The following is a 17,570-nucleotide window of genomic DNA, read 5'->3' as shown; positions in this document are numbered from 1 at the left end:
TCATCTCCCCCCCCCAATTAGCGATAGTTTTTTTGAGTGACTGTACATTGAAAAGCATTTATTGCTTGTGCCTGTATATACAGTTATAGTCATAAGTAATCATCTACTCCACCACTTAACTCCTGTGCCTGGTCAGGTCCTTTCTGCACAGCAAGTCATGTAGGGGAGAATGGTTGACTTGAGGGAGAGGTGTGGGAGGGTGGTATACAATACAAATTGCTCATTAGAGGGGGGAGAGAGATTGAAGAAAACAGGGAAATTCACTAAAAAAGGAAGGGAAAGATGAATGTACCTTCTAAGTTTTTTCACCATATTATCTTAGGTTTACATGCTTGAAGGAGTAATAGATGAGGACCCTTATTTTATGATTACAGTAATATAATGTGCCATCCATTTCCTTATTTATCATTGTTTCAGGTTATGGTTTAACAACGGTAATTAGATATTTACACTAACGTTGATATGAGGGTGGAAATTATATTTATTTTTAATATTTATCAACAAGTTTTTTAGCATTCATCCTGGGTTGGGGATAGTAGTAGCCAAACACCCAGCCACTACCACCTCATCACCTCTCTGATTTTCACAACTCTAATAAACATATTACAGGTTGGCCAAGTCACATTGTATCCAACAATTCATTCTTAATTTTTTTTTATTAATATTTTTTTCAAGAACAGTAGTGGCAGGAGGTGGAAGTTTAGTGTTACTGGTGGTGAGCGAGGTCAAACGCAAAGCTATGCCCCTCCTCTCTTAGGTTGTCACTTAGGGGGGCTTTCCATCACAGACGTTAGGCGCTGTATCAACCCTTATGGCACATTACCTGCCAAAAGCTCACTTGCATTCCACCCCAGAATCTCAAGTAATGGCATAGATAACTAAGGGAAAGTTAAGTCCATATGACACCTCCCCAGACACCCACCCTCCTGGTTGGTTGGTTGGGTAGTTGTTTGGGCTTTAGGCCTATCAACTGCCTGAGTCATTGTGGCTATCAACGTTAAGCTACATACACCAACCTTAACACCTTCAGGTGTTAAGGATAATTCTAAGACTACATACACCAGGGGTGGCCAACCTTTTACATACCATGCGTCAATTTGTTCACACACGAGTTCAGATGCGCCATACAACTCTTGTACCCCCGTCTACTTCTTGTAAAAATATGTTTATAGACATAATTAGCATTTTTACATGATAAAATTATTAAATATAAAAACAATATCTGATAAAGCAGATAAACATTACTTACCTTTAATGAGACTTTTCAGTCTGTTTTGATTTCGCCAGTCTTTCAATGTTCGGAGTTAAATTTGTTACTGAGAGCAGCAGAGAATTCTTCAAATTTGAATCAGTCATTCGCGACCTCGTTTTGCTTTTAATCAATTTCATATATAACTGGGCAAATTTTCTTAGTTCTGGGAAATTTTCACAGGGTAATGATCGCCAGAAATTAATAATGTCAGAAGCATTTGGGACTGAGGAAAGCTCATCAAATTTCATTTTCAATAATGAATTTGTTTTCAAGTCAATAAGTTCCATTTGTATGTCACTAGGCATCTTCATTATTTTTTGTTCACTAAGTGAAAATGGGTTTATAAATGCGAGTATGCAGTCGTCTTCTTCAGCAAAATCACGAAAACGACTTTCGAATGACTTGCAATAACTTGATTTTTCCAGTATAGTTTGTCAAATTGCCATTATCAGCAGCACATTCACTCTGCTCTTTTAAGTGCGGAAGCTGGCTCAAATCCTCATTTTCTAACTGAGAGATGAACAGTTTTAACTTCATCTTGAATGCATTGATGTCATTTACTAAGCTAGGAAACAATTTGCTCTTGCCCTGCAGTTTTAAATTTAGATCATTGAGATGTCTGGTAACATCAACTAAAAATGCCAAATCAAATAGCCAGTTTTTATCACATAAAAGGGCTCTTTCCTCAGGTAGCTCATTTTTCTCTTCTAGAAAATTATGAACAGTATTTTTCAGTTTCCAAAACCTACTCAGAACCTGTCCTCTAGAAAGCCAGCGCACCTTACAATGAAGGACAAGGTCACCATATTCCAAATCTAACATTTCACAATATTCTCTGAATTCTCGTCTGATTAATGCTCTTGCTCTAATTTTATTCACACATTTCACAACCGGTAACATAACATGCTGCAAATTTAAAGTTTTTCCACACAGTGACTCTTGGTGTATAATGCAGTGATATTTTAGTAGAGGACGATTTAAAAAGTTTTCAAGCAAAGTTGTAGTCCCGGCAACTTTACCTATCATTGACGGCGCTCTGTCAGTACACACAGTGATGAGTTTACTAGAATCTAATTGTAGATTTTCTAGGCATGATTTTACTTTGTCAATTATGTCTGATCCTCTTGTTTTTCCATAAAGCGACTCAAGACTGACAAGTCCTTCAAAGACACTAAAATGATCATCAATTCCTCTTATAAAAATGCTTAACTGGGCTACATCACATATGTCAGTTGATTCGTCCAAAGCTAAAGAAAAGAAATTACAAGAATGGACAAGGTCTTTCAGTTGGTGAGATACATCATGATTGAGTTCCTCGGTACGTCTCGTAACTGTCTGCTTTGAAAGAGCAATTTCGTCTGCTTTCCTTTCAATACTTTTATCACCAAGACGTCTTGCAAATATTTGGAGACAAGGCTTAACAATTTCTTCTCCATCAGAGAAAGACTTCCTTTTTTTTTGCCAACGCTAAAGCAATTTCATAGGACGCTTCTGTCATCGACAAACTTTCACAACTTTTTTTAACAAATACATTTGTCTTCTTCTGAATTCTTCCTTTTTCTTAGTCACATATTATTTCCATAACTCAGACCTAAGCACGAGCTTCAGTTTTCCTTCTATTTCAGTCTGATGCTGTGCACAAATAATAAAATCGCTAAAAATAATGAGTAGGCTTACTGCCTTACTTTATTATTATCACAGGGATGCAATGCGCCACGTCTAATCATCCAATGCACCACGTTTGGCGCATGCGCCGGAGGTTGGCCATCCCTGACATACACTCTCACTATGTATGTGGCCCTTGACTTGCACCCTCCTACCCTACCAGGGTCCACCACCCCGAGCTCAACCCCATCAATACCTCCCACTTTTTATGACCTGTCATATAAAAAAAGCTTTGAGCTCACAGGTATGGTAGTACAGGTTGTACCTCTCTAGTCCGGCAACCTCGGGACCTGACCGGTGCCGGACCATGGAAATTCACCCTTTTCCTGGATAGATAGTGACTTGTGCTTATGCTTGAAAGCACTAGCACCACTTTCTCTGCACCATGGTCCCTTTGAAGACATATTGAAGGGTTAAATGTCGTATAGTAGCTTCTCAAATTTCGCGAGTTTTTAATTCTTAACGTATTTTATTGGAACACAAAAAAAAATAATTAAAAATTTTGACGGCGGAAACTTGAATTTCGACGAGTTTGAACGGCCTGCCAACGTGCAGACGACGTGCATAATCGTGTAAACAGTGTCATTTCTCTTATGTATAAAAGATTCATTATTGTTTATTACTGAATGTCTTTTTTATTGAATTAATGTTTATGTGTGCAAAATGAGCAATACAATTCATTAATAATACATACAGTGAGTTCTGCTATAACGCGTGTTTTGACAACGCGAATTGGCTCTAACGCGATTTATGAATAGAGGAAGATATTTCTATAACGCGAACGCTTGTTTGCTGTAACGCGATTTTTGCTTACTATTTCTCCAATTTTGTGGTATTAACTGTGAATATGATAAAGAAGAATATCTCCAAGAAGCGTTCTGGTGATCGCATTCCCGGTGATGATCGTAAAAGAAAGGCTATAACACTTGAAGAGAAGCTCGATGTTATCAACCTCAAAATCACCCTTCTCCCCTATCAAGTTATATTCATATTTTTTCAAGGTAAAGCGTTACATTTACTCTATGATTTCATTATTAGATATGAATGTAACATTTATTTAGACTGTGCTATCCTTTGTGTTAGGCTAACTACTAAATTTTTTTCGAGTAGTAATCTGCACCTAACCCTATTTTCTCCATAAGCCCTGTTATTTCTATTACGCGAATTTCTATAACATGATGTTTTACAAGAACACAACTATCGCATTATAGCAGAACTGACTGTAGAATATTAAAACACACGAGGAAATGACACAGCATTGTTTTCGTTGATTACAAAACCAATGACTGACTGGTTCTACATATAAAACTGAAGAAAATAAGGCCTTGGTTGTAGCTGTAGTAAAATTAATATGGTTGTTTTAAGTAATGTTATTTAATGTTAATAAATGGAGCAATAGAAGTAGCTAACGATAATGGTAAAGAAAAAAGAGAGATCGCGAATGTAAGTGCGCACACGTGAAAATATATTGTCATTACTTTACATAAGAATATGAAAGCAACACTTATTTACTGTTCATATATATTTTAATTAATGTTTCTGAATTTGTTTTTATTGAATTAATGTTTGTGTGCAAAATTAACAATACAATTTATTAATAATACGTGGAATATTTGAGGAGACAAGACGGCTGCCGGCATTGTTTATGTTAAAGCTTACAAAACCAGTGACTGATTGGTTCTACATATAAAACTGAAGAAAATAAGACCCTGATTGTAGCTGTAGTAAAATTAATGTAAAAAAATAATATGGTTGTTTGAAGTACAGTAGGGGTATGCTATAACGAACGTAATTGGTTCCAGAACCTCGTTCGTTATAGCATTCGTTCGTTATAGGATTAATCCGTTCCAGGCCCCCAAATACAACCACTTAACACTGAAAAAATTCTGTGGAAAATGTAAAAAATACGGTACTTTATCTTACCTTAGTGTTATTCAGCATGCAGGTACCCCTAAACACTGGCACATCACTATCACTTCCACTGGGAGTCTTGGCTTTAAGGTCCTCAAACAATTGTCTGGCCTTCTCACAAATTATAGCTTCACTAATGTTACCACCTGCCATTTCTTTCTCCTTTATCCACACTAAGAGTAAATTTTCCATCTCTTCAATCACATTACACTTTGCTTTGCTAAGTCTAAAGATTCCCTTAGCCACTTGCACAGTTTTTAACTCCTCTTTATTCTTCAAAATCGTACATATAGTCGATTTAGCCATCCCATATTCATCACTAAGTTTCGCAATGCTTCTTCCATTCTCACGTTTCTTTATAATTTCTTTCTTAGTTTCAAGGGTTATTAGCTTTCTCACTCGCTTTGGACGACTCATTGTTACAATTGTATACTTGTATAACAAAATAGTTATACAAATAACGCGAATTTCCACATCAAAAGACGAAATTTCAACAATAACAGTGGTGCACTGGCTACACAATGAGACAAAGATGGCGCCTGACGCTCTTGTTGTGGGTCGCGGTACAACAATATTCATGCGCCAGGCGAAATAGTCCCGTATTCATCCGCGTTCGTTGTAGGAGTTGCGTTCGTTATAGCATTCTCAATTTTATAGGTAAAACCGTTCGTTATAGGAATATTCGTAGTAGGATCCGTTCGTTATAGCATACCCCACTGTACCTGTAATGTTATTTAATGTTAATAAAAGGAACAATATAAGTAGCTAACCATTAATGGTAAAAAAAGTGAGATTGCGCGTATGTAAGTGCGCACATGTGAAAACATATCGTCATTACTCTACATAAGAATATGAAAGCAACACTTATTTCCTGCTCATATATATTGAAGGATTAAATGTTGTACTCTGTTTAGACAAGCAGAGAGAGAGAGAGAGAGAGAGCAGCCGAACTGCCGGATGTAAACAAACCTTAATTTCCCGCGGCTTTGTTGTTTGTTTTTTTAAGGGGATTAGCCCACCCGGGCATAGGTCACTGACCCACATTGGGGCCTGAGGGGCAAAAATTTAATACTCCTGTAATAATAAAAATAATTCAGATAAGTAAAAAAAAAAGAAAAAAAAAAGCTACCTATTTACCTATTGGACAAACTAAAATCATTCCGGACCACGGGAGTTTCCGGACCACAGAATGCCGGACTAGAGAGGTACAACCTGTAGGAGGGAGATGGATGAGACTTTTGTCTACGACCTAACACTCTTTGAAGGGTCCAAGGTGACAGCAAACCTCTTTGAGTATTTACCAAGAAACACTGGCTCACACACGGTGTCCACATCAGCTTCAACACTTTTATGATAATTGGAAACAGGTCAAATGAGGTCACTAAGACAAGTCAATGATGGAAAGCAGGGTTGCTTTTGGGGCAGGCAAGGGATTCAGGACAACAAGCTACATTTGCCAGTTTTGGGTTAGGACATGTGTGTTTACATAGCTTTTGGATGCCCATTTGATGTACAGTATATTGTGCCTGTGTTGTTTAGGGAGGTATTGTCTGAAAGGCCATGCTGAATAGCATTAAATTGTTTATAGTTTGATTAATTTATTTAATTACCATATTTCTCATCTTTCCACAGGTTGTACAATTAGCACCACAACATGCAGAAGCCAGATTGACTCTTTCCTCAATTTTGCAATCACTTGGTCGCCTGGATGAAGCTTTGCTCATCCTCAACCAAGAGAGTGACTCTGAACCCCTGGACTCCCAGCTTCTGTATCAGCGCTGCAAAATTCTCTTAGACCAAGGTCTTGTTGATGAATTCATCAACGCTGCAAAACTCCTTTTCCGCAGACATTTCATTCATATTCGGTGAGAACAAAGTCACTCTACTCTAACATAGTATTATTGTGCACCAGAATTTAATATATTAAGTTTAACTTAACATGGAGGCAACTCTTTCTAATGTGAAATCGATATGGAGATAGGTCCTTTGATGTTTAATTAATTCTGTAGAGAGAGACAGCTTAACAGTACAGTACCAGTCATGAAAGAAGTAAATTTTACTTGTCCAGTACTACAGGCAGTCCCCAGGTTACAAACACACACAAAAATCTGTAACTAAAAGCCAATTTTTTTTAATTACAGTAATTTCATTAATCTATATTACTTAACATCATTTTATTTACAGAACAGTATTTACATTATTTATGTACTGTATTGGATATTATTTTTGTTTTGTATGGACAGGGTTGTAACTAAAATCCCATTTTTTTTTTATTTCTTTACATGTTTAACCTCACTTTATTTAAAGTTATCTGAATTTGAAAGTCTTTCATAGTAGCTATGTTATTTAATGTGTGTGGAAAATCATCAACCCTTTCTAATGCCTCCAAGTTCAATTTCATAAAATGAGGATATTAAAATCATATTAACTGCCTATAACTGTTCGCTTCCTAGACCTCAATAATGGGAACACATGTTCATCTTCTAATGTACAGAGATTTACACATTTACTCTTCTAAATCTACCATTCAGATAATAATCACTCTGTACAGGTGGCCTATCAAAAATCCGGCAACCGATAAACCGGAACCTTCAGTTTTCCGGCATGGATTTCGGAGCGCATTTTCAAATATTTCTTTGTTTATTTAATGAAGATATATGTTTTAGCTCATAAAATTCATACAAATTGCCCGGCCAGAATATAATATACATTGCTGGAATTCTTACAATTTGATGATCATTTTGAATATAAACATCATAGATTTTGCATTAGACATACCAATTTTAGATATAATGTTTACTCTGAGTAAATATGTTATATGTGCAAAATATATGAAATTTATATTCAAAATATTCCTGGTCTTACAAGGAATCCAGCAATGTCAATTATATTATCCTAACTTAAGTGTTTAATTTTTCTTTGTTTAAAGGACTGTACAGCTAGTCATTTCCTGTTAAACTTATACAGCAAATATAACCATCAGTTTTCCGGCATTTTCGAAAATCCGCCACTCCTCAGGACCCGAGGTTGCCGGATTTTTGATAGGCCACCTGTATTATGAGAAAAGAATAAATAATATTGGTCAGGTTAATATCAGTAAATAATTTAATATTTTATTACAGCTTTGAGAGTTTCGGACACAGTAGTTATGGTTCACTGAACTTCATTCTTGGAAACAAACTCATGGGTATATGACAAGTAGAGTGATGATAGAACTGGTGGTACAGTAAAAACCCTATAATTCGTACTCACTTAATTCAAAATCACTCATAATTCGTAATGTTTTGCTGTTACGAAATGTATGTTACAGATTTCGTAATACAGTAATATCTCTGTTAGCCGGAATCCCTCAAACCCGGAACTCTCCGATAGCCGGAATTGAAATTTTCCAAGGGGCACATTTTCCGGAAAATTCAGAAAAAAAAATTTCCCGAAACCCGGAAAATTCCGGGGATGAGGCAGTTTTTTCCGGGTTTGAGAGATGAAAATCAGTCGCATTTCATGAAATTCCGAGAACAAATTTTCTGTTACCCGGAAAATTCCGGGTATAAGGGTTAATTTTCCGGGTTCGAGACAGTCGTCTCGTTACCCGGAAATCTCTCATTCCCGGAAGTGCTCTGCACCAATTGTTCCGGCTAATACATGTAACAATTTTCATAACATCTGGTAAAATTTTGAATTATGAGAGACATTTACGAATATGTATGACACACACGTCACCATTGGATGCGACCGCCCGCCTCATTGAAAACAACTACTGGGTATACGCGTATTGGTCAGATCACGTGGGTTAGTCATGGTGTAAGAGCGGGGCTGCTACTACTTACTGCTGAGCCACCAAAGCCACCATTTGTAAGAGCTGCCACCCTGTAAGGGCTTGGCACTCTTACAACAACTTATGTTAATACTCTGACTTGGTAGCGTGACGTGAGAGGAAGGCCCATGGGTACATGTAATTATAGTATCGAGTATTAGGGAAAGAGCAACGGTGAATACTATAGGTGAATCATAGACCCACATACAAATACACTGTTTATTGAAACACAAAAATGGTTACAGAAAAGACATTGTATGCACCCAAAATAGGAACTCCTGGTACCACGCCCCCAGGCTTAATTTACTTGCACCACTACTCGGTGTGCCCACACCAAAACACACAAACTCTTACCGCACCGTAGTACCATTAAAACCAGTGGCACTTGCCAGTACAACACTCAATACCCCAGGACCCCAGGGGCAATACTCCAGCGGCCGCCATGGGAGTCTCATCACCAGGTGACACCTTCCAACATACTCCGATAATTCCGGTGGACTAACACCACCACACAAATAGCCCCACCGAGTTATGTACTGTACTCATCCACCAATGACGGGGGCTGGCAGTAGTTTGGGGGCTTGATGATCCGGGTTCACCACGGGTGGCATGGCTTTAGGGGAATCCACTACCACCTATGGGGCCCACAGGTGGTAGTGGAGCTTCTGACGGTCGGGGTTCACGGGGATACCCGACTCCACTGGACCTCAGACATCTCCCAAGACTAGTGAATGCATCATCCACGCTACGGACACGGCCCAGGCTGCATTAGGGACCTGTTGGTGGGGAGTGTGGCAGCTTACTCACGGTTTGTATCGAACCTCAACGTTTCAAAGGGACGTTAAGGAGATAAAATACTTCACTCAAAGCACATCAACTACGTTACTGTAACACTTGCACAATCAAACTATTAATTAGGTCAAATCACTTAAAAAATGGCGAATTACAACACGGAGAAGGTGGAATGACCTACCTGTTGGTGGGGAGTGTGGCGGCTTACTGATTTGAAAACCAACCGCCGCCTTCCACCCACGCTAAAGTCACGGATTCCACCTACTCAACCATTTCACTGAATTACGTTACTGTAACACTGACATTTGAAACTGAGACTACGAACTCAGTTTCATTCCCCACTATTATCTTCACAAAAATGCTCTGACTGAGCTATCAAAAGCAAGAATTAAATTGATCACAAAAGGTTGGATGGCAACAGGTCCCAACATGCAACGCCTTGCTACAAACGTGAGGAGCAGATTCGAAAGGTTTCCTTCAGAGTATTAACTAATTCCTCAGTTAACCTCCCTACCACAATTTCACTATAATTATCAGTCTCTGATACTCATAGGTGAAAAAAAAAAGGTTTACAGGGTCTCGGTAGCAGAAAGAGTTTACAACTACGGTCACCAAACACAGGACAACTCGATGACGTCATCAAAGAAACAGAGAGAACGGAGGACATTTCCACTGGGAGACTCACAAGGTTTTGTGGACGTGTAAGCGCAATATGGATCATTAGTTTAGCAGGTTAGCCGTCATTACGGTCATGACAATGGAGTGCATGTCTCTGACCTACTGCGCAAGCTTTCTCCACTTGTTTTTCCACCATTGCCCAGTGTTTGAGCCATTATGTCTGATAACCTGAATCTGGTAATGTACTTAGCAACGTTTAAATTTTGATTGGGGCAGACAACGGAAAATTACCGTTGTTTTGTTTGTTTTTTCCGCAGGAAATGGTATCCCTCATAATTCGTAAAATCTCATAATTCGTAAGGGATAGAACCCCTATTATTTAAAATTATGGGCGTTTTATTGTAATGTATTGATATTTTTTACTTAGGATGTGGTAGTAATAGAGATGGAGACAGTAAGCCACATCCCCAATTATTCATAGTTTAACAATAATTTTGCTCAACATTAGATTTTCAGGAACACAACCCCATTGTTAACAAGGGATACCTGTAATCAATTTTTACCTCCTAACACTGCTTAATGGTATTCTTGGCTGATTATATCCTGGTACAGTAATGAACAGTAGTACTGCACAATACAGATCGTATGTGAAAACATTAGTGTGCGAGCTAACAAGCCTGTTCAGTGGCAGACTTTTGCTTGCAGACAGTGAATTAAGAATGTCATGATGCAAGAGTTTGAAGAGATAGGCTGCGAGATACATCAGCCAATCATAGGCATCCCATGCAGTCACATGACAGTTATAGCCAATCGTAGCTCACAAGCACTCTTGAGCCTACCCATGCAAGTGCCCTGACACGTCCCTGGTTTAGAAACTTGATGTAATATCTTGGAAATTCATTCCCATGCCCGGAACACAGATTTTCTTGAAATTTTCTGGAAATGCTCATGGTGCTATTTTCAGAAATTTGTTCGGATACTGTACTTGGAATGGAGAGATTTTTCCTTCTTTTCCCACTGATATTAAGATGTAACAATTTGACAGCTTGTTTTGCTTGGACAGCGGTGTAGGGGGGCAGCAGTAGACTCAGTCACCCACTGGATGTCTAGCCCCTGAGGCCATCATGGGCTAGACTTCTAGTGGGTGACTGACTGTACCATGTTATGAGAATGGGGACTTTGGGTCTCTCGGGTTTCTAGATGTTCCATAATATTTTTATTATTAAATGGGAAAGCTTTCCCTTGTTACAATCATGGACCTGTAATACACTCGTAAAGGATTTTGTGGCCGGACTGTTATGTAGGAATGTAATTCAACAATAGTATCCAGGCCACTTTAGTCCAGTATTTCTTGTTCCAAAAGCTTCAGATATCAGATCAAATGTTCTGCCAGTGAAACACTTCCTCAAACACTCTGGTGTACCAGGTGGCCTTGGGCATCACAATAGTCTAACTAAGTCCAGGCCCCTGTAAGAAGGACTTTGCTTTTAGTTTTGAGTTTTGACTTTCTTTACCCTCTACAGGGGCAGAATGAGTACCTCTCCATTTAGTTGTCATATGAGAGATAAGTCTAGTTTCCTTAAAATTTTTCCCCCATGTTCAAAATTTTTGGAGAAATATCTTTTCTTACATGCTAAGTGTCCAGGTCATATGTGACCAATCACACTGTCGCAACATTAAATATCTTGCTTTGGATGTTGACATCAGAGTGGATGTCAGATCCAGCCAGAGTCCTTCTCCTGGATTCTTTTCTTTGGGGTTTGTCCTTTGATAGAGTTGCTTGCAATGTTGAGTGATTAAATACCCTAGCTTTTGTATCACTAATACTTCAAGAGAGTTCCATTAGAGGAAGAGTTTTCCATGGATTGGAACCAGAAGGATCAGATTTAACTATTCCTCCTCTAGAATGTTGCATACTCAGAAACTTAAGCAGTTATGAGGAATTACTACAGTGACACTTTTTCATTCTTACATTACTTTCTAAAAGTATCATTTAGTGTTTTGCTCTTACTCAATCTATGTGTACTAAATTGGCTGAATTTTGGGATCCAAAAATCCCAGAAATTAGATAAAGATTTAAGAAATTTAACAGATTCTTGAAATTTTACTTGACTTTGTTTCTGTTCTACTAAATCAGTATTTTTGTGAAATATTTATGGTCTGTTGCTAATAATGTAAATAATCTTTGTGGGCTATTCACAGAAATCGAGATGAAGCAGAAGCTATGTTGAGCAACAAAAAATTAAGTAATAAATATGAAGCAATTCGTGAGTTGCGTCGATCTAAAAATGAAAATCTTGAAGACAATGGTCCAGCATATACAGGACCTGATGTTCCTTTAGATCATCAATGGCAACTATTCACCTCTGTGTGCACTACTCTTCATGAAAAGAACAGGTAATGTTTACTGTCATGGAACAGGGAGAATTTTCCTGACATCTTCCTTAAATTATAGTTAAAAGACTTACTATAGGTATCGACCCTCAACACCGGATCTCAGAAAACCAGAGATTCTAAAAAAAAAGGAATACATTCTTCTCTGGATTAGGTTAATTTTTTCCTGGCTAAATATTTGCTTAGTTCCTTAAAAAATAATATATATATATATATATATATATATATATATATATATATATATATATATATATATATATATATATATATATATATATATATATATATATATATATATATACAGGTTGTACCTCTCTAGTCCGGCAACCTCTGGACTTGACCGGTGCCGGATCATGGAAATTGTCGGACCATGGAAATTCACCCTTATCCTGGATACATAGTGACTTGTGCTTATGCTTGGAAGCACTAGCACCACTTTCTCTGCATCATGGTCTCTTTGAAGACATATTGAAGGGTTAAATGTCGTATAGTAGCTTCTCAAATTTCGCGAGTTTTTAATTCTTAACGTATTTTATTGGAACACACCAAAAAAAAAATAAAAAAAAATTTGACGGTGGAAACTTGAATTTCGACGGGTTTGAACGGCCCGCCAACGTGCAGACGACGTGCATAATCGTGTAAACAGCGTCATTTCTCTTATGCACAAAAGATTCATTATTGTTTATTACTGAATGTCTTTTTTATTGAATTAATGTTTGTGTGTGCAAAATGAGCAATACAATTCATTAATAATACGTAGAATATTAAACCTTACGAGGAAATGACACAGCATTGTTTTCGTTGATTACAAAGCCAGTGACTGACTGGTTCTACATATAAAACTGAAGAAAATAAGACCTTGGTTGTAGCTGTAGTAAAATTAATATGGTTGTTTTAAGTAATGTTATTTAATGTTAATAAATGGAACAATAGAAGTAGCTAACGATAATGGTAAAGAAAAAAGAGAGATCGCGTATGTAAGTGCGCACACGTGAAAACATATCGTCATTACTTTACATAAGACTATGAAAGCAACACTTATTTACTGTTCATATATGTTTTAATTAATGTTTCTGAATTTGTTTTTATTGAATTAATGTGTGTGTGTGTGCAAAATTAACACTACAATTTATTATTAATACGTCGAATATTAGAGGAGACGAGACCGCTGCCGGCATTGTTTATGTTAAAGTTTACGAAACCAGTGACTGATTGGTTCTACATATAAAACTGAAGAAAATAAGACCTTGATTTTAGCTGTAGTAAAATTAATGTAAAAAAATTAATATGGTTGTTTGAAGTACCTGTAATGTTAATTAGTGTTAATAAATGGAACAATATAAGTAGCTAACCATTAATGGTAAAAAAAAGTGAGACTGCGCATATGTAAGTGTGCACATGTGAAAACATATCGACATTACTCTACATAAGAATATGAAAGCAACACTTATTTACTGCTCATATATATTGAAGGGTTAAATGTTGTACTCTGTATAGACAAGCAGAGAGAGAGAGAGAGTAGCCGAACTGCCTGATGTAAACAAACCTTAATTTCCTGCGGCTTTGTTTTTTTGGTGGTTTTTTTTTAAGGGGATTAGCCCACCTGGGCATAGGTCACTGACCCACATTGGGGCCTGAGGGGCATAAATTTAATACTCCTGCAATAATAATTCAGATAAGTAAAAAAAAAAAAACCTGCCTATCTACCTATTGGACAAACTAAAATCGTTCCGGACCACGGGAGTTTCCGGACCACAGAATGCCGGACTAGAGAGGTACAACTTGTACTGTGTACTGCATAACAGTAGTAAAGGTCCCTATAATCTCTTGTGACTCTTATTACAGCTGCTTAATGTTCACACTCGCCGCACTAAGGGAGTATCTAAGTTTTCTATTGGGTAGTGTCACAGTAAACACACTGAAGGGGTAATTTGTATGTTGTATTGTACCAGTGTCTGTGTATATAATGTTAAGTGTGTGTACTGATAGTATTAAGGGAGAACTCAAGGTACTGTTGTATGTTGTATTATACCAGTGTCTGTGTATATAATGTTAAGTGTGTGTACTGATAGTATTAAGGGAGAACTCAAGGTACTGTTGTATGTTGTATTATACCAGTGTCTGTTTATATAATGTTAAGTGTGTAATGATAGTATTAAGGTCTGTTATTTTGTATGGAGAAGAAGAGACCTTCATTTATGAGAGAAAGTTAGTTATGTTTGTGTGGTGCTGTGACCTTGGGGAAGGTCAACTATTTTTGTATTGTCAGAGTGTAGTATTTTTATTATGTCTAAAATACATTAGTTATAACTACTGGTTGGTGTTTCACCCTTCCTTCCACCCTCAACTTTTATTAATGAAAAACACAAACTCACACTGCTACAGTATACTAAACTCACACTGCTAGACTTCTTTGCCAGCTCCCCAAAGAACAGGCGGCTCGTGCATAGGGCTGCAGAGCTGCAGTCCCCCCAGACACTCACTGCCAGGTGTATGATTCCTTTAGAGAGACAGCTGAATAATACACTACCAACAAATATATCATTTTATATGTTATTTAATTATTTTCAATACGTTGCTAAGTGAATTTTCATTAAAATCAGACCAAAATTTAAGTTACTTTCATAGTTGCTGTCAATGCTGTACGATTCATGTCTGTTATTAATTGGCGCCGCCGCCGCACTTCTGAAGCAGCTCAGTCTCGTACAACGTGTTTACATTGCGTGTGGACGGTGTGGTTAAATCGTGCTTTCTTTAATTACCCTTTGACGATGGAAAATTGAGTGAAGTATTTGCAAAACATCAACTTTTCCCAGCTGACATTAAATGAAAAGACTGAAATCAAAGCAAGAGGAAGACCTACACCAGTTTTATCCATTCAACAGAACAGTACAAGCAGGAACAAAGAATATACACGCCAGTTTAACATCAGTGTTTATCAGAAATGTGAATGGCTCTGTGGTTGTGACGAGGCAAATACTTTATTCTGCTTTCCATGCTTATTGTTTGGTGGGGACTCGGCATGGACGAAAAGTGGTGTGACTGACTTGAGGCATTTGCCACAGAAAATAGTGAAACATGAGCAGTCAGCCAAACATATGAATAACATGATTAATTTATCGTTGCTGGGTAAAGTGAACATTGCAGCTCAGATTGACACAGCATACAAGCTCTCAGTTGCAAAACACAATGAACAGGTGAAAAAAAACAGAGATGTGTTATCCAAAATCATAAACTGTGTAAAATTTTGTGGAAAATTTGAACTCCCTCTTAGAGGACATGATGAAACAATGAGCTCTAAGAATCCGGGAGTATTTCGTGGATTAGTTGATTTTGCTTGTGAACTGGATTCTAGCTTAGATGCTCATTTAAAGACCGCTACAGTTTTTAAAGGAACATCTAAATCAATACAGAATGAACTTTTAGAATCTATGTTGGAAATTTGCAAAAATAAGATCAAGGAAGAAGTAAAGAATGCAGATTATTTGGCAGTTATGTGTGATGAGACAACGGATATTTACGATAAAACACAGATGGTAATTGTTCTAAGGTATGAGCTACAAGGGAAGCCTGTTGAGAGATTCTGGGGATTTTTTAACCCTATCAATCAGACAGCAGAAGCCTTATCAAGTGTGTTACATAAAGAGCTCCAGACTTTAATTGGTGATTGTCCACACAAGCTCATTGCCCAAACTTATGATGGTGCAGCTGCTCTAAGTGGAGTCAATAAAGGTGTGCAAACCAGAATAAAAGAAGTGTATATCAATGCCCACTTTATCCACTGTTATGCCCACCAACTGAACTTGATTTTGGGAAAGGCAACATCACAGAATACCAATGTTCGTGTATTTTTCAATAGCTTGTCAGGAATACCAGCATTTTTTTCTAAGTCTCCACAAAGAATGGCTGCATTGGAGAATGTTCCTGGTCATCGAATTCCAAGGCCATCTGCAACACGTTGGAATTTCAAGAGCAGAACAGTCAATGCTGTGCATGAAATGAAAGATGCACTGATTGAATGTTGCAGCACACTGGAAGCATCTAACTCAAGAGAAACTGGATCTGCAGCAGCTGGTATCAAAAGAATTGTGAATGATCCTGAATTCGAATTTTGGTTGGAATTTTTCTCCAAAGTAATGCCTCATGTTGACATCATGTTCTCTCAGCTTCAGTCTAGAAATATTGATGCAGCTAAGGCTAACGCCTCTTTAAAAGTTTTTAATTCCGCAGTTCAGAAGTTAAGAGACGAATGTGATGCGATGGTGTTGCTGTTGCCTCCTGAGCAGAAAAGAAGAAAATTTAAAACAGACAAATTAGCTGCTGCAAAGGAGGTCTGTGACGTAATTTTGCTGCAGTGCAGAGAGAGATTCAGCTTTACTAATCATTTGGAAGCAAGCAAGTTACTTTTAGTGAATAATTTTCCAGTGTATACCAAAAATTTCCCTAGTAATGAACTTGAACAAGCAGTTGCAGCATATCCCATGCTTGAAAAAGACAAATTGAGGACTGAACTTACTGTACTGTACACAAGAGAAGATTTGTGTAAATCAGAAAGTCTCATAGACTTGTTGGAGATGATGAATGACAATAATCTACAGTCAACATTTTCAGACACTGTCAAGTTGCTGAAAATTTTAATAACAACTCCAATGACAACGGCAGAAGCAGAAAGGTGCTTTTCAACTTTGAAGAGAATTAAAACTTTTTTGCACAGTACCATGGTGAATGACAGACTGTCTGCTTTAGCAGTGATATCCATTGAAAATAAAATGATAAAAGAAATAAAGGATTTTAATGAAATAGTAATAAACAATTTTGCTACATCAAAGAGCAGACGCGCGGACTTTATTTTCAAGTAATACATGGTGAATGACAGACTGTCTGCTTTAGCAGTGATATCCATTGAAAATAAAATGATAACAGAAATAAAGGATTTTAATGAAATAGTAATAAACAATTTTGCTACATCAAAGAGCAGACGCGCGGACTTTATTTTCAAGTAATACTGGTCCATCACCACCTCGGCCATCCCTTCTACCACCAACACTACTACCATGCCCTGGGAATTCTTGGACATCAACTACAACTCATACCTGAGGTAGGTCAAATTTGTGTATCCTACTG

General features: G+C 37.5%; 1 protein-coding gene across 4 annotated transcripts in view; it reads left to right on the top strand.

Annotated features, from left to right (window-relative positions):
• Positions 1-17,570, top strand: part of LOC121864106 (general transcription factor 3C polypeptide 3-like) — a 45,848-nt gene that overhangs the window by 23,048 nt on the left and 5,230 nt on the right. For all 4 annotated transcript variants that reach the window (XM_042363006.1, XM_042363010.1, XM_042363008.1 and 1 more), the window contains exons 13-14: positions 6,461-6,693; positions 12,255-12,449. In XM_042363006.1, coding sequence (XP_042218940.1) covers positions 6,461-6,693; positions 12,255-12,449 — 428 coding nt within the window. The remainder of the gene's footprint in view (positions 1-6,460; positions 6,694-12,254; positions 12,450-17,570) is intronic.

The sequence above is a fragment of the Homarus americanus genome, unplaced genomic scaffold (assembly GCF_018991925.1).
Source record: "Homarus americanus isolate GMGI-L3 unplaced genomic scaffold, GMGI_Hamer_2.0 scaffold26351, whole genome shotgun sequence".
Taxonomy (NCBI): domain Eukaryota; kingdom Metazoa; phylum Arthropoda; class Malacostraca; order Decapoda; family Nephropidae; genus Homarus; species Homarus americanus.
The sequence above is the reverse complement of the archived record's forward strand: the minus strand, read 5'-3'. Positions and strand labels throughout refer to the sequence as shown.